At 35.4% G+C, this 24,516-nt stretch overlaps 4 protein-coding genes and 1 pseudogene across 5 annotated transcripts; 3 read left to right on the forward strand and 2 right to left on the reverse strand.

Annotated features, from left to right (window-relative positions):
* Window positions 1-440: 440 nt before the first annotated feature.
* Window positions 441-7,336, forward strand: LOC140842475 (protein DEFECTIVE IN EXINE FORMATION 1-like). Of its 2 annotated transcripts, XM_073210426.1 has the most exons (13): window positions 441-740; window positions 880-990; window positions 1,306-1,388; window positions 1,558-1,675; window positions 1,763-1,920; window positions 2,739-3,316; window positions 3,408-3,478; window positions 4,441-4,697; window positions 5,667-5,848; window positions 5,934-6,217; window positions 6,306-6,421; window positions 6,503-6,687; window positions 6,780-7,336. In XM_073210426.1, exons 1-13 carry the CDS (start codon window positions 589-591, stop codon window positions 7,095-7,097), a joined length of 2,613 nt encoding a protein of 870 aa, XP_073066527.1. In that variant the 5' UTR covers window positions 441-588; the 3' UTR covers window positions 7,098-7,336. The 2 variants fall into 2 exon arrangements, with proteins under 2 accessions (XP_073066527.1, XP_073066529.1); XM_073210428.1 differs by lacking the exon at window positions 441-740 and having other exon boundaries at window positions 884-943.
* A 395-nt stretch (window positions 7,337-7,731) lies between these two features.
* LOC140842477 (uncharacterized) lies at window positions 7,732-8,898 on the reverse strand. Its single transcript, XM_073210429.1, has one exon. The coding sequence runs from the start codon at window positions 8,283-8,285 to the stop codon at window positions 7,947-7,949; it is 339 nt and encodes a 112-aa protein (XP_073066530.1). The 5' UTR covers window positions 8,286-8,898; the 3' UTR covers window positions 7,732-7,946.
* Window positions 8,899-13,112: 4,214 nt separating this feature from the next.
* Window positions 13,113-16,729, forward strand: LOC140842478 (laccase-4-like). Its single transcript, XM_073210430.1, has 5 exons — window positions 13,113-13,294; window positions 14,006-14,157; window positions 14,554-14,927; window positions 15,008-15,937; window positions 16,136-16,729. Exons 1-5 carry the CDS (start codon window positions 13,205-13,207, stop codon window positions 16,264-16,266), a joined length of 1,677 nt encoding a protein of 558 aa, XP_073066531.1. The 5' UTR covers window positions 13,113-13,204; the 3' UTR covers window positions 16,267-16,729.
* A 1,336-nt stretch (window positions 16,730-18,065) lies between these two features.
* On the forward strand, window positions 18,066-19,919 carry LOC140803678 (transcription factor DIVARICATA-like; annotated as a pseudogene).
* Window positions 19,747-24,054, reverse strand: LOC140842479 (sulfoquinovosyl transferase SQD2-like). Its single transcript, XM_073210431.1, has 11 exons — window positions 23,395-24,054; window positions 22,516-22,582; window positions 22,039-22,109; window positions 21,800-21,917; window positions 21,624-21,697; window positions 21,402-21,457; window positions 21,233-21,316; window positions 21,034-21,121; window positions 20,883-20,960; window positions 20,744-20,800; window positions 19,747-20,440 (listed from the first exon to the last, which is right to left on the reverse strand). Exons 1-11 carry the CDS (start codon window positions 23,772-23,774, stop codon window positions 19,945-19,947), a joined length of 1,569 nt encoding a protein of 522 aa, XP_073066532.1. The 5' UTR covers window positions 23,775-24,054; the 3' UTR covers window positions 19,747-19,944.
* Between the last annotated feature and the right edge of the window lie 462 nt (window positions 24,055-24,516).

Consider the following 24,516-nt stretch of genomic DNA (forward strand, 5'->3'; position numbering starts at 1 on the left):
ATCGAGCCAAACAAATCTAACTTATAAATGTTTTTTTTTATGATGATAAATACGCCAGCTGGTATATTTCGATGCATTACTATGTAAATCCTCGTGTTAACATAATAATAGTCTGCAAACTATATTAATTGGTAAAATCACACTGAACAAACTCTTGTACAATATATTCGTCCGGAAAAAAATATTGATTAGAGAATCAAACTCTTGGTTAATGTCAAAATTTAAATATTTCAATCAATATAAATTGAGATTTTTTTCTTAGGTTAATTATATCAGATCATAACATATCCATATTTTTTATCTATGTATTTTGACCAAAAATTGAGTAGTTGCCCTTTTTTACTCAACATTACCAAAGAGGCCCTCGTTGATATGACAATTTTAATTTTTTTAAATTAATATTAAAAGAAAAAGAAAAGGATTAGACTAAAATTAATATTACCAAACACGCCCTCGTTGCTGCAAACTGATTTCTTTTCGCTTATATCCCAAAAACTATTTACTGGGCTTAGACTAAGTGAAATTCCTTAGATTTTTTCGTTACATTTGAGTTCTTGAGACGATTGAGAAAACGATTACCCGAAATTCATGAAATCTTGGGGTGTTCTATTTCTTGGTTTGCTTGTTTTCGGGTTATCTTGTTGGAGTTTCGATTATGCCGTTGCCCAATCGGAGGAAGCGAACAAGAACAAATTTCGAGAGCGTGAGGCTACTGATGACGCCCTCGGTTATCCCAATCTGTAAGTATTTGTCTGGGTTCTTGTAAATTCTTATCCTGAGTTATAACATTACTTGCATAAACAAAATTGTGTTTTTGTTAGATTGTTTAACTTTTTCAAGTGTTAAAATGACTAATTATATGGCATTCTTTGTGAGTAGTGACGAGGATGAGCTGCTGAATACACAATGCCCTCAGCATTTGGAACTGAGATGGCAGACTGAAGTGAGTTCTAGCATCTATTCTTCGCCTTTGATTGCAGATATCAACAGGTGATTGAACGGAACTGTCTAATTTGGATTTACTGGTATCGAGAATTGCGGTATTCAATGCATTTAATTTTTCTCTGGTCTTTCTTTGTTTATTTTGCTGAATTATTTTACTGAACTGTGCGGGCTTATTGAGAATAAGACTGAACTCAAAAGTATTGGAAACGATGAATGGAGTAAAAGTAGACTATGTTGGTTGATTTAAATTGAAGCCCATTTTCTGTTAAAAAGATATAGATTCAAAATTCAAAGTCTTTGCTTGTTATTCTCAATCCATCATGTATTATGGAATCTTGATTATTATTTTCGTATTCTCAGTGATGGAAAGCTTGAAGTAGTAGTTCCCTCCTTTGTTCATTACTTGGAAGTCCTAGAAGGTTCTGATGGAGATAAGTTGCCAGGTATTGCTAGAGGATTGCTATATATTTGTAGTTTTGTAGACAAGGGGCCTGCTGCTAGTGTACATCAAAGAATGATTATATGAGCAACTAGAAGGGCAAAAATTCATGAATTATGTGATTGTCTATCATCCAGACAAAATGAACCTATTTTTTGTATCATATACATCAGGTTGGCCAGCTTTTCATCAGTCGACTGTTCATTCTAGCCCTCTTTTGTATGACATTGACAAAGATGGTGTCCGAGAAGTAGTTTTAGCCACTTACAATGGTGAAGTGCTATTTTTCAGGTAACATGTGCTGTTCCTCCAAAATGCCTTCTTTAGCCGTTGAATAATTGTTAGCTGACTTGTTGTGTTCTGTTTATTGAAAATTAGGGTTTCAGGCTACATGATGTCAGATAAATTGGAGATTCCGAGGTTGAAAGTTAAAAAGGATTGGTATGTTGGTTTGCATCCAGATCCAGTTGACCGGTCTCACCCAGATGTTCATGATGAGCAGCTGGTTGAGGATTTTCTCACGGATTCGATATCTGGTAACTTGCTTTCCTTTTACCTATTGTTAATGGTTCTGAAATTGTGGCACTTAAAAGTTATGTCCTGTACTTCGTGTTGCCCAATGTTCTCCTGAGCCTTAACAGCATTTTCATGAAATTCATAATTTCTTCATTGCTGCTGAATAATAATTTCTTCAATACAACACGATGAACATTGACACACCAAAAGATATCTGATTATGCTTATCTGCTTTCTCTTAATATTTTTGAACCAGCTTTCATGTGCAATGGGTTGAACCTTTTTTCTTCTTCACTGAATATATATTTTTCTTTTGCCTTTACCATGTAATTGCTGTAACCAGTCTCCCTCTTTTTTTTTCCTCCCGTTGTCCAATCAGAAATCTGCCACAGGCCATTTTCTTGTTGTGAGATAAACGCAAGAAACTCCATGATTAAGAACACATTTGCAGCTATCTGGACATTGGCCTTGCTCTCATCAATCCTCATTTTGCATTAGGTGGATTATATACTATACTGTTTTGAAATATTGGGAAAGCTCGGGCTTTATGTGGTCAACTTAATAATAGCAAAAGCTCTTTTGTGGATGTTATAATCACTGTATGAAATCTTCTGACCTGTAGCATTGGCTATATGAGCTTCAACTCAAAATCATCGTCTGATGATCGACTGGAAATTCTCTTGAACCTGTGGTTCACATTGGTTGGACTGTTCTACCTTCGCGATGCTGTTTAATTGTTTCATTTATTCTGCTATGTCAATTTTGTGAACACTGTTAAATTGGTTAGATTATGGTTTAGTGCTTAAAAAGGTTTTCTTAAGTTTGAAATATTTTTTAGAGCACAATGGAATTACCATGCACAGTGGAAGTACAATTGTGGAAAACGTTACCCATTCTTCTGAAGAAGGTCGTCATGACTTATCTAAAGCATCAAATTCTGTACCAGAAGAAGCTCATCATGAAACCTTGCAGAGCAATGTTTCTACGACAGATATTCAGGACCATGACCTGAATGCATCTCGTGTTGAGAATCTTTGGAAGAGCAAAGATAGTCAACCTGAAGCAGACACAAAGATGCCACAAGAACCGAATAGTACACTTTCTAATTCTGGATCAGATAAAGTCGAGGATGAAGAAATTGGTAAAAACACATCAAGACGGCTTCTTGAAGAGAAAGATTCAAAAGGCAATGAAGGCATTCGTGCTGCAACAGTGGAAAATAATGGAGGCCTTGAAGCAGATGCTGATGCATCATTTGAGTTGTTAAGGGAGAACGATGAGCTGGCTGATGAGTATAACTATGATTACGATGATTATGTAGACGAGGCCATGTGGGGAGATGAGGAATGGACTGAAACTCAGCATGAAAAACTGGAAGATTATGTTCACATAGATGCACATGTTTTATGCACTCCGGTAAGTATAGTGGTGTTCGAAACAAAGATTTCATATTCACATTATTTTACCATGTAATACTAATTAATATGGTTCTTATCATTCTTTGCAGGTCATAGCAGACATTGATAATGATGGGGTGTCTGAGATGATTGTTGCTGTTTCTTACTTCTTTGACCACGAGTAAGTTTCTTCTTACGTTTCTTAGAATGCATTTATCCTCGGGTCTCTTTGTAGCCAGTTCTGATAGTAGTATTCTAAGCAGCAGAAATATCGATTACACTCTGGCAACTTTAGCTTTTCAGCTGATTATAGGCATAAACTTTTGTCCGTGATGTGCTACATTATTAGATGCTTGATCCTGAATTCATTTAAAATACTGTTTTTTCCGTTTTCCACCTTTCTAGTGTACCACTGCCACTGCATTCGATTCCTACCCCACATTACATTTCCATATCAGACACCTTCAGAAACACCATCACAATCATTTTAACTCAGTACACTAGAATCTAAGATTGAAAATCTTACAAAGTACCAAAACCACTTGCAACTTGCATTATACGACATTCTGGCATTACCTCTACTGCATCAGATCGCGAGAAGAAGAAATTCTAGGCTGCTTCTCTCATCAATTTTGTGTCAGTCATCTCTTTTATATGCATTACTCCTAAAGTACCCATTGATACTCAGGTACTTTAGTTGTATATTTTGGCACATTGCTTGGATTTTTCTCTCTGTTACATGTGAGTGGAATTGAAATTGGAAATTGGGTTATATGGTGTGTTTCCGTCCACTGACATTTACCAGATTAATTCATGGGACTATGTGACTTAAAACCATGAGATGCCATTTGTGTAGAAAGATATAAGCTCCCATGGTAACAATTCTACAGATGTTTATAATCTAGTTTTCCTGAGAAATTGGCCCTCTAAGCCTTTAATTTCGAAATCACCTTCCATGTATTAGGCGGTGACTATAATCTTTGCTGAAATAGACTGCAGTATGCTAGGGCTTCATACTGATATTGAAGAATTCATGAGAAAACATTATGTCTGCTTTTGTAATGTGTTTTTGTCTTTTCAGTGAAATTCTATTCAGCAAAAGTATTTTAATATGCTTCAGATAATCAATATGTCATTTGGCAGGTATTATGATAATCCAGAGCATTTAAAGGAACTTGGTGGTATTGAGATTGGGAAATATGTTGCCGGTGGCATTGTAGTTTTCAATCTTGACACAAAGCAAGTTAAGTGGAGTGTTCAGCTTGATTTGAGTACGGATACTGGAAATTTCCGTGCCTACATATATTCTTCTCCTACAGTTGTTGATTTGGACGGTGATGGGAATTTGGACATTCTGGTCGGGACTTCTTTTGGCTTGTTTTATGTTTTGGACCACAGGGGTGTGTTATTTTCTACTATTCCACTATATAAGTTTGTCGCGCAGCGCTTATCTAATTCTTCTAAACATCACATACAAGTTGGAACCAAGTGTGCTTTTTGATAGGTTTGCATGACTTGCCATTTATGACATTATTTATTGACGAGTTTCAGACTGATTTCAGTGAGTATGTGATGGGCTTGGGCTGGTATTGGCGCTTGATTGATCTTTTGGGAATGGCTGGGGAGAGGGAGTGGGATAGATGACATAAATTTCTTTTGTCAGTTTGGTGGCTCTGTAGAGATATCCCTTCTCATGAATTAGTCAAGAAATTGTGTGAGGTGAAGAACATAGTTGTCAAAGTCGAGCGCCTCTCGCCACCAGGCGCTGGCGTTGCGCCTGGGGCAACGATTTACAAAGGCGAGCCCAGGCGTGCCTTAAAAATTGGCTTTTTTAAAAAAAATTCAGTAACAGAGAAGTTGCATTTTGAAAATGCAACGTCTCTGTTTTTTTTTTAATATTAACTGAAAATATAAAAGGCCCAACCCAACCTTAAACCCTAGCAGCCCAGTTAACAAATTAAATATCAGAAGGCGACAAGAGCAGAAGTGTGCAGACTGCAACAAAATTACAGAAGTGTGGATGATTGAAGAATTTTAATCGTGTTTCTTATTATTATGAACTTAATGCAGAGAGACTCATTTCTGGGTTTTGTTGAATTGACAAAATGATCATGTAGAAACCCTGCATGGATCTGCTTTGAGGCTCTCCCCGTCTTGGAAAAAGCTGGTCTAACACTTTTTTTTTTGGAAATGCTGATCTAACTTTTTTGTTGAACTAAAATAATTTCGCGGACAAAACTTGTCGTTCTCGCACAGTTGTAGGTTCAGCTATTATAAATTGTCCAGTCATCTTTATTTCTTGTATTCCTGGCTGGGGTTTCCTCTTATGTTCATTGAATTTGTCCTTATTACTTAGTTCACTGGTTTAGGCAAATACAGAGAGAAGTTTCCTCTTGAAATGGCTGAAATTCAAGGAGCAGTTGTTGCAGCTGACATCAATGATGATGGAAAGATTGAGTTAGTGACCGCTGATTCCCATGGAAATGTTGCAGCTTGGACTTTACAAGGAAAAGAAATTTGGGAAACACATGTAAAGAGCCTTGTTCCACAGGTAACTTGCAATTTCTTGACTCCTAAATGTGGTTGAAGCCAAGCTACATGTTTATACTGCATGAGCGATTTCGTGTTTCGCTCAGGGTCCTAGCATTGGAGATGTGGATGGGGATGGTCACACTGATATCGTTGTTCCAACATTATCTGGAAATATATATGTTCTCAGTGGCAAGGATGGATCAATTGTACGGCCCTATCCTTATCGGACACATGGTAGGGTTATGAATCAAGTTCTTCTAGTTGACTTGAGCAAACGCGGGGAGAAGAAGAAGGGACTCACAATTGTCAGCACATCTTTCGATGGGTATTTATACCTTATTGATGGACCCACGTCATGCGCTGATGTTGTGGATATTGGAGAAACATCGTAAGATAACTTGTATTCCTTGTATTATTAGGCCATTCTTTGAGCCGCTGTCTCACTTCACCCATGAATATGTCTTGTTTAATTACAGATACAGTATGGTTTTGGCTGAGAATGTAGATGGTGGTGATGATCTTGATCTGATTGTGACCACAATGAATGGCAACGTCTTCTGTTTTTCAACACCTTCTCCTTATCATCCACTCAAGGAAGGATACAATTAAAAACTATATCTTTTTTGTCTTGTTGGTTGATATTGCTATTCTGTCTTACAAATTTTATATCACCAGGCTTGGAGATCACCTAACCAAGGAAGAAATAATGCTGCATCCCGCTACAACCGTGAGGGTATCCATGTCACTCCATCATCACGAGCTTTCCGAGATGAAGAAGGCAAGAATTTTTGGGTTGAGGTGGAGATTGTGGACAAACACAGGTTCCCATCTGGCAGTCAAGCACCTTATAATGTTACGGTATGGAAGTTGTTTTTGCCATTCATTTCTTCATATCTAATTAATAATAGCCCGTGCTCACTGGCTTGAGCTTTTCATATTTATAACCACAGGTAAGTTTACTGGTTCCTGGTAATTACCAAGGAGAAAGAACAATTAAGCAAAGCCAAATCTTTAATCAAGCTGGAAAACAGCGAATTAAACTTCGGACTGTGAGTGTAAGAACTACTGGGACAGTATTGGTTGAGATGATCGACAAAAATGGACTCTACTTTTCGGATGAGTTCTCCCTCACCTTCCATATGTACTATTTCAAACTCTTGAAATGGCTTCTTGTTCTTCCTATGCTTGGGATGTTCGGAATTCTTGTTATCCTGCGTCCCCAAGAAGCCATGCCACTGCCATCATTTTCCCGTAACACTGACTTGTGATTGGTGTCTGATTTGACTTGTACATCCTACTCATAAATTTGGCTACAGTTTAAAACGCACTCCAGTTATAATTAGCAGAGAGCCCTTTCCGCGGGTGAATTCACTTCAGAAACTTGTCAATTGTCGTGGAGTTCAAGATAGAGCTTAAATTATCTCATTTTTGTAGCAAAGCCAATTTTTTTTTTTGACAACTGGGATTATAATTTCAATATAGAAGACAATGTTGTAACTTTGAGGTTGCCTGTGTTCCTTGTTTTTGCTCAGCGCCTGCGATTCAACTTTTTTTTTATCCTGTATCGAGGATGACATATGTTTGTAGAATTAATTTGAGGTCATATATTTAAATATAGTTCTCTAAATTTTTAGGTGACTCCCTCCCGTCTAGACACATATCTGATACCTTGTTCAATCTTCGGCCAGTGCATGAACAAAATCAATCAACAGTTGGTGGATCAGGTTCATTTAGTTATCGTTTGATCATCTCTTATCTAGCGAGATTAAATAATAATGAAGAAACAACAAAGTCAACGAAAACCAAAGGAGGTCGATATATACTATCCGATGCGAAAGGATAATTTAACAAGAAAACATCACCACATTCGAATCCCTGTGTAATATTCTAGCAGAATGCGAGTTAATCAAAACAAAACGAAACATTTCACTGCAAGGTAAAGGTTCAAGATCCAACTACGTTGTAACATGGAACATAGTATACAACTGTCTTCCCGAAGAAGAAAACGAATGGCAAATCAAATAATGCCGTGAGCCTATTCGTTTCACCGTATTATGTGATTCGCACAACGATGTAAAATTAAAAAGAAAAAATACCCACAAATTAAAGCACGAGGATCAGTGTGCTTGAAGTGCAGGCCTCTTACCAAGCCTCTTGATTTCTCTATCCATTTGACCAGTAAGCATCAATCCAAACATCTTATAATCGCAAAGCAGAGACCAAAATGGATGCCCAAAAGTTGCTGGAACATTTCCCTCAACAAAGAAATGACTATACCAAGCCAATCCATACCCAATTACAGGTACAGATATTACAAACCACCAATTGAACAGCACTGAGTATACCAAGCACAAAATACTGCAGAGTGTACCAGCAAAATGCCAACGCCTAGTTGCTGACTTTGAGTGTTGGCTCATATAGAACGGCCAAAACTCTTCCATGCTCCTGAAATTCATTTCCTTAAGAAATCCCAGATCAGAATTTTGATAAAAATTGAATCTTGATTCGGAAAATGAGGATTCAAGAAAAACCCGATCCACAAAATCTTGATTTTAAATCCTCCTACTCTGATCTTAAAAAGACCTTATACTCTAGTGAGATTCTATCAAATTTCTTGAACAAATAGATGGCTGACTGACTTTCTGGGTGTTTCCAGCAGAACCAAGTATTATGTTTAAACGAAAGCCCGAATTTCTCAAAGCAACGCGAATCACCGAGCTGAAAATTCTGCCAAATCAAGTCTAACAAAAGAGGAGAATCCTGGGAACTTTCAATTAATGAAACCAACACATAAGAGAAATCTAAAAAAAAATGCAAGGAGATAATTAATTAATGAGGCAAAATAAACGAGAAAGTTCAGCAATGAAAGAGCTACTTGTTGCCATCTGAAACTTCAATCTGTGTTGATGAACAGCACAAAATTGTTTCCAGAGCCTTAACTGATAACTATGTAAATCATTTTCTTTTCTTTCGCATATTTTTGGTATTTGTGATGGGAAGAGCTTACAGAAAAATCAATCATTGCTGTATTATTTTGTCCATTTCTTATTTCGCTGCTCAAAATTTTATCCCATTTTCTTGGCTTACATGGTCAACGATTAGCTGCAAAACCCATTGTTGTCTTATTATAGAATATTCAGCAGTCTCGATTTTCATATTAACTCGTATTTTTTAAAAATAAGAAATTTTATCATTCGTGATCTGGCTATTTAATCAAGAACCGATCTCATCAATGAAATTTCGGTTATCATAGTGTAATAGCACAAGGCTTTGTGCTTTTGAGTTCATTTGGGACTTGGGGAACATGTATCCGACAATTACAACCTTGCAAGTTGAAAATATTAGGTAATTAAATAGAGAAGAATATTCCTTTGATGCTTACAATGTATCCTACACAAATCCTCGTTCTAGAACCATTAAAAGAGAAAGAAAAACAAGAGAAGGTATCTATGTGTGATATTATTTTCTAAACCTAAGTAAAAGATGATGCGTATCTATCTAAAAAACTCGTTCTCCTCTAGCATAAGATTCCAAAAGATGGCTGTTATAAAATAGAGACAAGCAGTGAGAGTTAAGAATGCTTGGAAGGAACCTAGCCATCGTACAAAGAATCCTGTTCCAACTGTACTGATTATTGCTGCAAGTGTTCCAGCTGAAATCGAAATCCCTGTTTTAGAATTTTGTTATGGGATAATAAGTTTAAGCGATTTTGATTAAAACATGGGACAAGAACGTATAATGATCGACTATGGATTCAAGGATTTTATACCTTGAAGAAATCTTGAACGCTGTGGTGCAATATCATGTTCAAAGAAATAAAATTTACAGAAGTTTGTTACTGATGTATTGGAAAATTTATTCAATGCAAATAACCCTTTTGATATCTTGATCATTTTTGGTTATCCGATGTGAACAAAACTTACCTTCATATTCAGTAGAAAACCAGCTTGGTTGAAAGAACTCAAACTTAGAGCTTCTGAGGGCTTGTTTTACTGTAACTGCCATATATCTGTCATGTTTCCAGGAATACTTGCGTTTGTTTAAATATGTTTGGAACTTTTAGTTCATTTAGTCCGGGTTTACAGGTTCCTGCAAACCAGCAGCTGCACTAGATTCACTGAAGTATATTAATTTTTTTCTCTCTTTGCCCCCACCTTATTCACTAGAGTGAACTCGAACACAATCATTGATTGATCTCTGCCTTTATCTTAAGTTTTAAAACTGTCACTTTAATTGCACGGCATCAGATACTAAAAGCTTTAGTGGTTGAAATTGTATAACCGAAGACAAGAATGATGCAAAAACAAGGGTAGCTTGATGTATTAGCCTCAGGTATTAGTATTTTATTTGGGGTTATAACTCATGCTACATTTAATTGGGATCTAAAGTTCATGTTCTGAGATCTTCCTATAGTATCAGTTTCAGATGTTTTTGCCCTTCCCCCTGTTTTTTTTCCTTTTATTTTCATCGCCAAGAACAAAAATGTGGAACATTTGACGAGTTAATATGCACCTATGAACACAGATTGCCAATAAGAATACACTAAATATACTCTGAACTTAAACCCGAATGTGATATCATTCATGGGGTTCTGACTCATGCTAAATTTATGTACTCCATGGTTAAATTAGAGAACGGAAATGCCCACTTCATTTCTTTTCTTCTTTCGTTTATTTTGTCGGTGAGAGGGAAGTGTAGGAAACTCTGACTGGAATATGCACACCTCGACTGTTTTGGGCCTCTCATCGGATTTGTCATTATCTGGTTCCGATATTGCTGAATCTTTTTTCACAGATATCCATTCTTTTGGACCCACAGAGCCTTTGCTTCAATCTTATCCTAGGCAAATCTTTACCAGAGAATTCTAATCCAGCTCATGTAATGTACGTTGTTATGCTTCTTGAACTCAGTTAGATTAGTTAAGCATTTCCATGGTATCGAAATTTTACAAAATTATATGTGCTGTTGCAGATTTCTTTTTGTGTATCCGATGTTTATATATACACTCATTTTTTGACCGAAATCTAAGTTAAAATGCTCAATGATTCAATCATATTCACGTGATGATGTCCTTCGGCAAAATTGCAACAGACTTTTACATTTTTTGTTTTTTTTTCAGATGTATAATTCCATTTTGTAGTAGTAAATTTGATGGAATAAACTGAATTGTTGGAATTTGATGTTTAAATATATTTTAGGTAGCTTATAATGTTGGATTGGCTTTAGGAATCAACCAAGTACTTTTTTTTTTTAGCAAACAAAACTACTTTACTCGCATGTGTGTGTGTGTTTTTTTTTTCCAGGAGAACGGACTACTTTATTCTGAGATCAACGCTCAAGTGTTTTTTGAACTACGAATATTGATTTCGGGCATTCTTTAATTAATAATAAAAGAAAATATTGCATATTTGGTCCTTATGTCGTGACATTCGTTATTTATTTTGTCAAATTTCATCTTTAGTACCACATTTACAATATTATAATATATCTTTTATAGCGATATATTAATGGTATAATGTAAATTTTGGTATGATATTCTTTAACTAACATATGTAATTTCGTGAGGAAGTTGTTAAAAAAAGGTTAATTAGGTAACATTTTTTTTTAAAAAAAAAAAAGAAGAGATCCTCAGCAACAATAACATAAATAAAAGGCACAAATTATGACCCTCAAACCAATTTTACTTTCAAACGAATATTGACGAAATTTATTTTCAAGAATAAAGTTAAGATTTGTTGCAACCATTGTGAAAAACCAACCAACGCATGTCCACCAACCGCAAGTTCCCAACCAATCAAAATAATAACAATAAGATTTAAAAAATCACTTAGTCCAATTAACTTCATGGTAACACTTTAAAAAAAAAAGAATTAATTAAGAATATAAAGTTGCAATCTCATGATGATGATAAAGACTGGTAACAAGTTAGTTAATAACCAAAGGTTGTCTAAATAGTAGAATATCTTAGCTTTTAAACAATTTTTGTGTATATGTTTGTCTGAAAGGGCTCTTGCAACTATCCCAAAGACATAGTAACCAAAGATTTCATTCACTACAACAATAAATAGCTGTTGTGACACTTTTTTGTAGACACTTTTAATTAAATGTTGTTACAAATATTCTCACATTTATTATTGTCACTATAAATAACATACACGACACTTTCAGTTGTCATTATAAATGATTTTAACTGACATATAAATTTGTCATTATTACTATAATAACAAGGCATCTATAAATGTATTTAAACATGAGTTTTCCTGACATTTAAAATTGTCATGATATGAATAATTAGTAACACGTATGAAGTTGTCATTAACATCTTATAATGACATTAAAAAATGTCAGTAAGTTTAAGACGACATTGGAATAGAGGACATTTTTTGGAGGTGTCACTAAAACTTAAATGTCATTAAATATTGAATATGATGACATTTATGAATGTCACCATAAGTATTTATTCTTGTAGGGATATTATTGGTTGAAATGGTGATGAACTTTACTGATATATCCGATGTCATGTCAGCATTCATATGCAAAAATACTAAAATTGAAAAAAGTGTAAATTGGTGACCAAGACCGTGAATTGTGACATAAAAGGGAAAAAAGTGTGAGTATCAATACAAAAAATATAATCCCCCCTGGATTACCGTATGTGTAAGAAATTTGATGAGGAAAACAAATATGAATGGTTTTTAATTAAAACAAATCAAGAAAGTGTTTGTACGTAACATCTAAAAGATTTGTAAAGAAAAATCCAATAATCACTTAGTCTAACAATAAATTTAAAAATTGTGATCACTTTAACTCCCATTGGCCCGCAGTATAATGTACGTATATCAACACTCTTTAGCTTCCCAAATATACCAACAAATCGTGGAGCAAACTGGATAAACTAATGACCCAATTCAAGTCATTATAGTATCTTTGACGGCTCATAGATCACAACTACGTACGTACGTACATGAATCAGACACAAAATCAGAATACCCTAATAACTACGTACATAGTACATGAATCAGACACGAATTCAGAGTATATATTTTAATCCAAACTAATAAAAATTCATGCAAAAGTAGAAAATAATGCTTTATGTAACAGGTAAGAAAAAGAGACAAGAAACCTAGTTTTTGCCAAAGGAGTCTTATGTCTGAAGCATCCATGGCTTCACCAAACATAAGAACAACGACGTCATGGCAGATACATACACTCATGCAATTATATATCTTACTCAATCGTCTATATATATATATATTCTTCATTGCATGAGTTGAGAAGTCATAAGCTTGAAAGACATATTAATAGAAATATTAAACAAAATTAATTTAGTTTATTTTTTTCGGGTGGAACCAAAAAAACTCGATTAGAGGGAATTATGGATTCTTGGGTTCGGGCTTTGATCCTCGTATCATGCTTCTTTCGGGTGTTTTTCGTCGAATGTAGGGTTCGTCATTACAAATTTAATGTAAGTGTTTAATGCCTTTTAACTTTCTTTCTTTTGTGTTATAAGTTTTTTTTATTTAATTCATTTAATCGTTTTATTTGCATGCACATAGTTTTTGCTTGGTTCGCATTTTGTTTATGCTTTTTTAGTTTTAATTTTGATTGTTGCAAAAAATACATTAGTTGCATCACTATAGATATTATCAATTTTTAGTTGCACATAATGAAATATATAAGTAAAATTTTATTTGGTAAAATAAAATTAAAAAAAAATGAAATATGTATCCTATTCGGCATTTAATCTTGAAATAAATAGTGAGGTCCATTCTTTTTATCTACCTAATTTATACCAACGGAATTTTAATTTTAACTTAATTTTATAATTATTTAACTTAATTTTATAATTATATTTTTCCACCATTAATTTTAATTAATAGAAAAAATTTAATATGATATCTTGTGAATCGAATCGGTTGGCATAAGCTCATTCTCTGATGGTGATTTCAAAACTAAAATGCAGTGTTATATGAAATAATTTATAGATATATATTACAATCAATTTGGTGAGTTTGATGGCCTAAAAAACAAGCAATTACAAAGTCCAAAATCACGAAGACAAGGAAGGTGTACAATATATTTCAAGATATGACTAATTTTCTTTAACTTTTAATAATTTAAGATCAAGAAGATAATATTTCATACATTTTTGGCAATGCAATATATTGGTGTGCAGGTGGTGATGAAGAATACTACCCGTCTGTGTTCGACGAAATCGATTGTCACCGTGAACGGAAAATTTCCAGGTCCGACTATTTATGCTCGGGAAGATGATACTTTGCTCATCAAGGTCGTCAACCATGTCTTGTACAATGTCACCATTCATTGGTAAGCAAGAATCTATTTTTTTTTTTTTGGATCAATTTAAATCAGTTTATAATTTATAATTTTTCCGAGTCTTGCAACTTATTAAACAAGATATTTTATATGGTCGGTTCCATGTCAGTTGTCACAAGTCAAACAACTTTTTTTAAAAAAACAAAAAACTCGTTGATTTGCCGGTTTTCTCAAGAAAAAAATTCGGTATAATAGCCTTTTCATAATCTAATTGGTCCAAATTTGGTTTTGGTGCAATAATATTTCTTTTTTCAAATTTTGTAAAAAAAAAATTATAATTATCATCATAGATTAAAAAAACATTAAATGTTGTATATAATATTTTGGAAAAATAAAACAATAAAATATACCTCTAGAACTTATTGTCGTTGCTAATAATGATTTCAGGCATGGAGTGAGGCAAATCCGAACGGGGTGGGCGGATGGGCCAGCATATATCACGCAATGCCCCATCCAGCCAGGCCAAAGCTATGTGTACAACTACACCATCACAGGCCAAAGGGGCACACTTCTGTGGCACGCACACATCCTATGGCTCAGGGCCACCCTTCATGGCGCCGTGGTCATCTTGCCTAAGCGTGGCATCCCATATCCTTTCCCTAAACCCGACCACGAAGCAATCGTCATCTTGGCTGAATGGTGGAAATCGGACACGGAGGCCGTCATCAACGAGGCTCTGAATTCCGGCTTGGCTCCGAATGTATCTGATGCTCACACGATCAATGGTCACCCCGGACCGGTCCCGAATTGTCCTTCCAAGGGTAAAAATTGTACTATGATTGTTCCCAATTTGAAAGCTCTCGTAATTTATTATACAAATTTGATTTTCTTACATTTTTAGGTGGCTTCACATTGCCCGTTGAGCCGGGGAAAAGCTACCTATTGCGCCTGATCAATGCTGCACTCAATGAAGAACTATTCTTCAAGATTGCAGGCCACACACTGAAAGTAGTAGAAGTTGATGCAACATATGTGAAGCCTTTCAAAACAGACACTGTTTTGATCGCCCCGGGGCAAACCACCAACATCATCGTGTCCACAGACAAGGGCGTCGGGAAGTACATGATGGCGGCCTCCACCTTCATGGACACTCTCGTGGTGGCGGTGGACAACTTGACCGCCACCGCCACATTGCACTATTCCGGCACGCTTGATACCTCTCCCATAACTCTCACCATCCCACCCGCCCGAAATGCTACCCGAGTGTCCAACAATTTCACCAACTCTTTACGCAGTTTGAACTCGAAAAAATACCCGGCAAACGTGCCAGTTAAAGTCGACCGTTCCCTCCTCTTCACGGTTGGACTCGGGTTCAATCCATGCCCGACTTGCATACCCGGCAACGGTAGCCGTGTCGTGGCCGATATAAACAATGTCACCTTTGTGATGCCGAGCATTGCTCTTTTACAGGCTCATGTTTTCAAGATCAAGGGAGTCTTCACCACTGATTTCCCGGGTAACCCGCCATTTCGGTTCAATTATTCGGGGAGCGGGCCGGCAAATATGGGCACTAGTAATGGGACAAAGGTGTATAGATTGCCTTATAATGCTACAGTTCAAGTGGTTCTCCAAGATACTGGGATTATAGCCCCTGAGAATCACCCTATTCATCTTCATGGATTCAATTTTTTTGCAGTAGGCAAGGGATTAGGAAATTTTAATCCAAAAACTGATCCTAAGAATTTTAATCTTGTTGATCCTGTGGAGAGGAACACTATTGGAGTGCCTTCTGGTGGATGGGTTGCCATTAGATTCAAAGCAGATAATCCAGGTAAAATCTTATTTAGTACTCAGTTGGCTTCTCTGATTTCATTTGCTAGCTTTTTTATGACAAGAAGATAATAAAATAGAATTAGTTTGAATATTTGGATATATAATTTTAAGAAGTTGCAACCAGTAGATTGAATATATTTTATTTTTTAAAATTTTAGGTCAAAATTTATACTTACTTTTGGATCTGTATGTGCAGGAGTTTGGTTTATGCATTGTCATTTGGAAGTACACACAACGTGGGGGCTGAAAATGGCATTCTTGGTGGACAATGGAAAGGGCCCTAATGAATCAGTGCTGCCACCACCAAAAGATCTTCCAAAATGTTAGAAGATTGCCCAATACTAAAAATCCTTAGTTTTAGTAATGTAATTTTCGGGCATATAAAAGGAGAAGTAATTTTCAGGCATAGAAAAGGAGAATTGAGGGCATAAAACAGGGCCCTGATAGAAGAAAACAAGAACAAACACAAATAAAATACATGCAGAATGGTGATAGCAAGAAATTGAAGTTCGTGCAAGCATTAAAACCAAGCTCTGTTTGTTTTAAGTTAGGATTTGGGAAACCAAATTTGGTACAAAATTTCTTAAATAAAAGAAAAAGAAAGGGAAGATGCAGCTCTGTTTGTTTCTTGAGGGAATAAATTTTTGCTCAAGTAGGAGACAATAATCATACATTTCTTGTGTGGATTTTGTAATTTTTTGTCTTTGAGTTCTGGAAGATTTTGATTAGGACTTTTTTGAGTGTGTAATTCTTGTTTTGGCTATGCTTCAATGCTATTTTCTTTCTTTTTCTTGGTTGTGTATTTTAAAAATTATTTCTCCCAACATAAATTGAATATGACAGAAAATGATGGATGCTTTGTTGGTTTTTTTTTTTTTTTGGATTGGGCGTTGATTATCGTAAAAATCATGTCACATAGAATATTCATTTACATATATTTAGAATAATAATTTACGCATTATACAATTAATATTATTATATTATTAATTATTGGGGTCTAGAATTTAATTGTTAAATTCATATATTACTAATAATTCAAAGATTTGTTCAATCTAATCTAAGTTAAGATAATCATTTATTTACATCACTCTCAATATTAAAAAATATCATATAAATCTTAAAACATAAAGTAGCTCAAATATAAATATATAATCATCATGACTGAATCATTATTCTAATTAATTAGTCGAAAAATCATCTCTAAAACTTAAACCTTTAGCAAAATCTTTAAATTCTGTAAATAAAAATAATTTAATATTAAAATATTCTGATCTATTTATGAATTATAAATAAATCTTGGAATAATTAAATTGAACGAGTTATTCGACTCTAAAAATCGAAGAGCCTAGATAAATATCTAGCACAATTTATTTTCTAAGAAAAAATATTTTTTTCCACAAAAAAAAAGAAAAAATATTTTTATAAAATAAATATCTAAAATAAAAATAAAAAATGGACGTGATTGTCTTCTCACACATCAGCATCGTCTATTGGGATTCGGGATCCGTGAAATTAAATTTATTCATTAATATTAAAAATATAAATGCCACTAAGGACCAGATAATTGTCCCACATACTAATATATATACACACACGCATATATAATGTCACTCACTATTATTATAATATACTAGTGTTATGTTGCACAAATTAAATTTTTTGTTTGATAGTTTTATATAAAAAATATTATTTTATTAGGATATATAGTTACATAATAGATAAATTTTAATAAGATAATTTAATTTTTTAGATAAATAGAAATATTGGATCAAAGAAGAAAATAGAGAGATAAATAAAAATTATTAATAAATTCATACCTCTAAATGTAGCTAATAGGACACAAATTTGTGTGAGACGATCTTACGGTTCGTATTTTATGAGACAGATTTCTTATTTGGGTCATCTATCAAAAATTATTATTTTTTATTGTAAATATCGGTAAAGTTGACATATCTCACAATAAACGATCCGTGAGATCGCCTCACAAGAGACCTACTCAGCTAACAAATATTGTTGAGATAAAACTGTAAAGAAATTTTGTTGTCAAAAATTAGTTAATATGAAATGTTCAAAATTAATATAATAATGATTAATGAACGAGACAAAGATTATATATGTTTAAAATAATGATTATTACATGTATAAATCATGCACAAAAATCTGAACTCGACGACAGTTTCTTTGAAACTAAAGAGACCCTTTTGATTAGTGAAGTTAGGGAGCCTTTCGTGGCCGCTTGTCAAACAGGTATTGGGATTGAAGCAGATGGACGGAGTAACGGGACCTCTGAATTCTGCAGCATCATATTTCGGGAACTCAAATTGGTAGGAGGAGAACAAGGGGTTAAGTGGACTCTAGAGGAGAACAAAATGTTTGAAAATGCGCTCGCATTGTTCGATAAGGATACCCCAGATCGGTGGAGCAATGTGGCGGCCATGATTCCGGGGAAAACAGTAGAAGATGTGATGAAACAATACAGGGACTTGGTGGAAGATGTTTCTGATATAGAAGCAGGGCTGGTACCAGTTCCAGGGTACAGAACAACGATTCATTCACGTCGGATTGGGAGAATAAATATGGTTTAATTGGTAAGCGGAACTCTTCGATTCGGACCTCTGAGCAAGAAAGGAAGAAAGGGGTGCTCTGGACTGAGGAAGAACACCGGTAAATAAAAAATCTTGTTCCGGACACCATTTGTTTTTTTCTTTGTATTCCTAAAGGAATCGAGGTTTGGATTTTTATTAATTTTGTATTGATTCTGAAATTCCAGGCTGTTTCTTTTGGGGCTCAAGAAATATGGCAAAGGAGATTGGAGAAGTATTTCTCGAAATTTCGTGACTTCAAGAACTCCAACTCAGGTTGCGAGTCACGCGCAGAAGTATTTTATCAGGCAGCTTTCCGGTGGGAAAGATAAGAGAAGTTCAAGTATACATGATATTGCCACTGCAAATGTCACACAAACTAAACCGAAGAACAGATTTATTTCACCATATGAAACCATCGTGATCAAGCCTGCGCAGCAGAATTCAGATGTGCAAAGTGTTTTCCGAGGAATGTGTGCAAGTTGCAACACATGGAGCTCTCCATTTTTCCCCGCATTCATTTGGTACTTTTTTTCCCAACCTGCTCTAATCTTATTTCCCCGCATTCATTTGGTACTTTTTTTCCCAAGTTGCAACACATGGAGCTCTCCATTTTTCTTTGGCAAAAACTTGTGTGAGACGGTCTCATGGATCATATTTGTGAGACGAATCTCTTATTTGGGACATCCATGAAAAAGTATTACTTTTTATGCTAAGAGTATTACTTTTTATTGCGAATATCGGTAGGATTGACCCGTCTCACATAAGACCTACTCTTTTTCTTTCTCCAATATTTATCAGAATAGTAAGTCTTTTGTAAGACGGTCTAACGAATCTTTACGTGTGAGATGAGTCAACTCTACCGATATTCACAATAAAAAGTAATATTCTTAACATAAAAAATAATATTTTTTCATGGATGACTCAAACAAGAGATTTGACTTACAAAATACGACAGTGAGACCGTCTCACACAAGTATTTGACTTGTCAGAATATCTTCTCTTTATCGGATAAAGTCCCAAAATTTTGGGATATCATCTCCCTACTCGACATGATCCCGAAATTTCGAGATCCCAAATATTCAGGTATCGATGTTGTCAGGTGCGAGATCCAGAGGAAAAAAATTTCTCAAATTTTATTGAAACTAGAATTAGGTAAAAAACATTATAAAGTTGATGATTCCCACCAAGAATTTGATCGCCGGGTCGTGCTAATTCATCATAGGGAATGAATGGCATCCTATTCATATTTCAAAATAATATTCAAGATTTAATGAAATGAGTCAAATGACTAATACCAATTAAAATCTCAGAACTCTGACTTCTGTTGCATTGAAACCATATACCAGCACCAAAATCCCGAAACCTCGCATTAATTCTGCGGATCGACACAGATGAACGGGCCAACTGGCAGAGCATCGCTCTACATTCCCATGGCGGGGGTCTCGAACCAGCGTCGTCCAAACAACCATTGGAACCGCCTCGAGAACTGTGATCTCTTCTTCCTCCAGAACCAAATGGCTGCATTATACTGTTCGTTCCGTATCTTACGAGTGGCTGCCCTCCAATCATACTGCTCCATTTCCACACGTGCTGCTTTACCGATGGTTTCCCTTAGCTCTTGATCATCAAGAAGAGGCTTCAACTTGCTCAAGCAGTCCTCAAGATCTCCAGGATTGAATAGATAACCGGTTTTGCCCTCCTGTTCTTGAGGAATGATATCTGGGATTCCTCCAGCACGAGCAGCGATCACAGGAAGTCCAGATGACATAGCCTCCAGAACAACAAGCCCTAATGTCTCGGATTCTGAGGGCATGATGAAAACATCTCCACTGGCATATGCTTGTGAGAGCTCTTCGCCTTGTAACATACCAGTAAATACCACAGGCGAGCCTGAGAATATCCGCTCGAGCTCCTCCCTAACATAAGGAAACCACAGTGACGAAATAAGCTTAAAAATTAATGTGCTGGCAACAATAATTGACCACTATCCTTTGTAGATGTTATGTGATACTAATGTGTTGGGTAACAATAATTGACACCAACGTCCTGCATGACTATCATGTGACATAGTGATCAAAATGCAGTGCTTGAAGTGCAAATTGTTTAAAATATTTGAATTACACCCGTGCTATCAGCTATAGAATTTAATACGGGGACAACTGCTCAATCCAACACAATTATTTGAAATTCGTGTAGAAGTAAATGTCATTCCATCTAACCTATAGGGTCCGTCCCCAATGAAAGCTATTCGAGCTTCTGGAAGCCTTTCTATCACCCTGTTTCAAATTTGACATCAGTTGTCGAGTATTAATGCTTCCAAAAGATGAATACAAGATAACAGATGAACAAGGAAAAGACCTTTTGATGAAATCCAAACTCTTTTCAACTCCAATCCGTCCAACATGAACTATTAACGGTTTATCGGGCTCTCCATTGCTGAATCAGAAAGAACTTTTATTAAAATTATGTCAAGGTAACACAAAACACAGTGGAATTTGGAGTTACCTACCTTAAGAGCACTCTCATTGCATGGGAGCGAAACTGGGGATGAAAGCTTTCAGAATCGACACCCTTATTCCAGAGGCGTATCTTGTTGGCTGAAGATTTGGATTAAAATTGACAAAATCAGTTTTATCATTGCTCCATCAACATAAAAAGTGAAACAAGTTTCAAGAAAAAACTGACTAAGCTGAAATGATAAATTTCACCTGCAGTCACCCTAGCAGCTTCTAGATCCTTTGCAATGGCAACAGAAGGCACCAGCGTAAGATCTGCAGCTCTATGCAGAAATTCTGGTAAAAGATGGGTAAATATATCATACATTCCACAACATGATAACTAAAATCCGAATTATAATTACAAATGTATCTCACATACTCAATATTAACCACATTGGTTTGACTAGCCAACTGAAGGTATATCTTGGAATATATCTGCAAAATAACAATGTATAATTAGCACTTTTAATTTGGTAAAGTTACGGAAAAATGGATTGGATCAATAACTGCTCGAAGCTCACTAGGACACTCAGTTGATAAAGATATGAATTTCAGCTTTATTAATTGTTTTCTCAACAAATGGGAAGAAATAGGAACATACACAGGAACATGAGTGTGATACGACAATACTATTGGTACTGATAGTAATTTAGCGATGATAAGAGCACCAAACACCTGCAACCCATGTCAAAACAACCAGTGAATAAGTAAAAATAATTATGTTCCCTAAAATTTTGTATACCAAACAGAAGTAGAAGCATGAGGTCAAAATCCCACCATAATCCCTGGAGATGAGGCGTGAATAATGTCAGGCTTGAATTGAGCAACTGCAGAAATTATTCTTGGGCTGAGTGCAAGAGAAAGAGGTACCTTTTGGTACCAGGGACAAGGGAAACTGCAATGAGAGTTTAAAACTATAATTGCACCCACATAAAATCTGAGTAACCAAATATTTCAACATAGTAGAGAATGCATGAACTTAATCATCATTTATCAGGCAAGAATTTGGTAACAACCTACGTGAGCCAATCAATTTAGCTCCGTAAAATTCCTGTGGCACTCCTTCATGTGTGGTCACAACCATGACCTGCACCAAATACCCAAAATACCAATACAGATCAATCAATTGAATCATCATGAAAAACTACACAAACTTAAGCCGTTGTTATCGGTTCTAGACTCATCACTCCTGCAGAGTTGAACTTGTTTCATTCCACATAGGCATTAGCGAAACCAACTCTTCATGGCCGACTCATGTAACTAATACTTCAATTAAATGTAGCATTACCTCTTGTATGATTGTATCAGAATTTTCAAAAGAATAAAACGAATTCCTCTATGCAGATGTTGTTTTTCACTTTTTAGTTTGTTGAAAAATCAGTTTTCTTAATTATTATTATTATTATTTATTTTCAACATTATCCTTTGTTACAAAGACATTTTAAACCTTCCAGCAGCTAGAACAGAAAGGAACGCAAACAACAAGGACATACCTCATCCCCCATCTCGCGTAGATATTTAATGAAATTCTGGAATCTGTTTTTATATCCAGAGATATAGCTGGACATAGTTCAAAAGAATGGACTCTGTCACGAAAAAACTCAAAGTAGACTAACAGAAAGAAACAGAGAGTGATAACAAAAATAAAAACATATTATGACCCGAAATTCTGAACTATAACTCTCTAAAAAGCTAACAATGTACCAAAAAAGCAAAACAAACTAATAAAGTACTCATGACATCTACAAACACTACAATGCCAAGACACAAATTCAGAATAGCTACGCATAAATCTCCTCTATTACAAGACAACAGAATGAATGATGTGAACACTGATTTGTAAGCATCAAATTGGGAGCAAGAAATTCTAAGTCATCAAAGCACAATATCTATCAAAATCCATCAATATATAGTAATAATAGTATATGCACAGTTAAACACCCAACACTGACAAATTCATTCCACTAAACACAATGATCAAAGAAACCCAAACTAGCATGATCAAGTAACGTTGCCCACAAGGATGACATTAAATTTCCTCCGGCATCACAAAATTTATTCTGTCAAAACATCCCACGTAATTTTTTTTCCCACCATTCAGCGGGAAGTCTGAAATTTATCTAAATAATAAAAATTTGCATAATCTTACAACTGTTTAATAGATACTTCAATGATCGCAACCATCTTTAACAATATTAACATGTCAAATAAATGCTTGCTCAACTACGTCTTTGAATTCAAATTATTTCCCTTAATAAGTAATGTCAAAAGAAATTTGATAAATTCCCCCTCAAGAACAATATAAAGTTGCTCCAAACAAGAAATGCATGCTATGAATAAAATTCAACGCAAGGTCAAAAGCAAAGACTCACGAAAAGGGAGATGGCTCAACGAAGAGAGCAATACGCCTAGGCTTAGAATACATCTCAGACTCAACGGAGAGGGGAGGATTCTCCTCCTCTTCATCGTCGACTTCACGGTACTCAGCATTATCCATACTGCCGCAACTGCCCGCTGCGAGAAAGAGCCTCTCCCTACAGGGTTTAACTTTCAAGATTTGAAACTCTTTACTCCATTTTAACCTCCTACAGTTCAAAGATTGATTCCTCACACAAACCAGGCAAATGGGTTTTATAATTCTTGATTTACAATAGCAGGAAATTTTAGAACTGTAACTGCAAGAAGTGGAAGTTGAGGCAGCGAACGAAGGAGGGGAGAGAGCAGGGTTCGTAGAAACAGAATAAGTGGCCATATCTGTTTGACGGTGTTAAATACTGTTAACACTGCATAAAAAAATATTCTTGCACAATGAGAAGAACTTTGTTTAGTGGGTTTGTTCTCGTTTCTTGATTCATTACATGATTTCTCTTTATTCGCCCCCGAATCAGAAGGGATTTGAGAAAGAGATGAGAAGTAAGACCAGAGGAGCCATGGAGGGGATTCTCCGATGGATATTCTATATTCTGGAATCGACAATTGGGGAATAATCGGAAGTGATAAAAGTATATGCTTCGCATCCAATCAGGGAGGAAGATGGATTTTTTTTCTGGTGGGGTCAATTTCATATGGGGTCTTCTTCTCTTGTGGTCCCTCGGACAAAGGGAACAGGCCGGCATAATCTAGCTCGATTGCATTAAAAAATGTGCTGAAGTAAATACTAATTTATAGAAGATCTTTAATCTTTTTAAAAAATTATAAAATTTTAAAAAAATGTGATTTAATTAGTAGTTTGGAAATTGTAAGAAATAATATAATGGTTCAAGCTCATTAGTAATATTATCCGTTTTTGCTCATATGTCTCAATGTTTTAAAACACGTTTAAGAGAATTATGTGTCAAAACATTCAATTTAATTAGTCGGCTGGACGATAAGATGAGACAACAAAAATTCAGCTAAAATTCAAGGAGAAAGTTAAAAAATTAATACACAAATCACTCACAGTAGTCAGGGATACGGAGGACGATGCTCTAACTACCATGTTCTATGACGTCTTT

This window comes from Primulina eburnea, chromosome 10 (assembly GCF_022965805.1).
Source record: "Primulina eburnea isolate SZY01 chromosome 10, ASM2296580v1, whole genome shotgun sequence".
Lineage (NCBI taxonomy): Eukaryota > Viridiplantae > Streptophyta > Magnoliopsida > Lamiales > Gesneriaceae > Primulina > Primulina eburnea.

Excerpts from the sequence above, each read along its gene's own strand:
- LOC140842475 (XM_073210426.1), top strand. The coding sequence starts at position 589 with ATGAAATCTTGGGGTGTTCTATTTCTTGGTTTGCTTGTTTTCGGGTTA. Across the intron at positions 741-879 it reads GCCCTCGGTTATCCCAATCT|TGACGAGGATGAGCTGCTGA; the intron begins GTAAGTATTTGT and ends CTTTGTGAGTAG. Across the intron at positions 1,389-1,557 it reads TGATGGAGATAAGTTGCCAG|GTTGGCCAGCTTTTCATCAG; the intron begins GTATTGCTAGAG and ends CATATACATCAG.
- LOC140842477 (XM_073210429.1), bottom strand. The coding sequence starts at position 8,285 with ATGAATTTCAGGAGCATGGAAGAGTTTTGGCCGTTCTATATGAGCCAA.
- LOC140842478 (XM_073210430.1), top strand. The coding sequence starts at position 13,205 with ATGGATTCTTGGGTTCGGGCTTTGATCCTCGTATCATGCTTCTTTCGG. Across the intron at positions 14,158-14,553 it reads TACAATGTCACCATTCATTG|GCATGGAGTGAGGCAAATCC; the intron begins GTAAGCAAGAAT and ends TAATGATTTCAG. Across the intron at positions 15,938-16,135 it reads ATTCAAAGCAGATAATCCAG|GAGTTTGGTTTATGCATTGT; the intron begins GTAAAATCTTAT and ends CTGTATGTGCAG.
- LOC140842479 (XM_073210431.1), bottom strand. The coding sequence starts at position 23,774 with ATGGCCACTTATTCTGTTTCTACGAACCCTGCTCTCTCCCCTCCTTCG. Across the intron at positions 21,458-21,623 it reads TATCACACTCATGTTCCTGT|ATATATTCCAAGATATACCT; the intron begins GTATGTTCCTAT and ends GTTATTTTGCAG. Across the intron at positions 20,801-20,882 it reads AGTTTGGATTTCATCAAAAG|GGTGATAGAAAGGCTTCCAG; the intron begins GTCTTTTCCTTG and ends AATTTGAAACAG.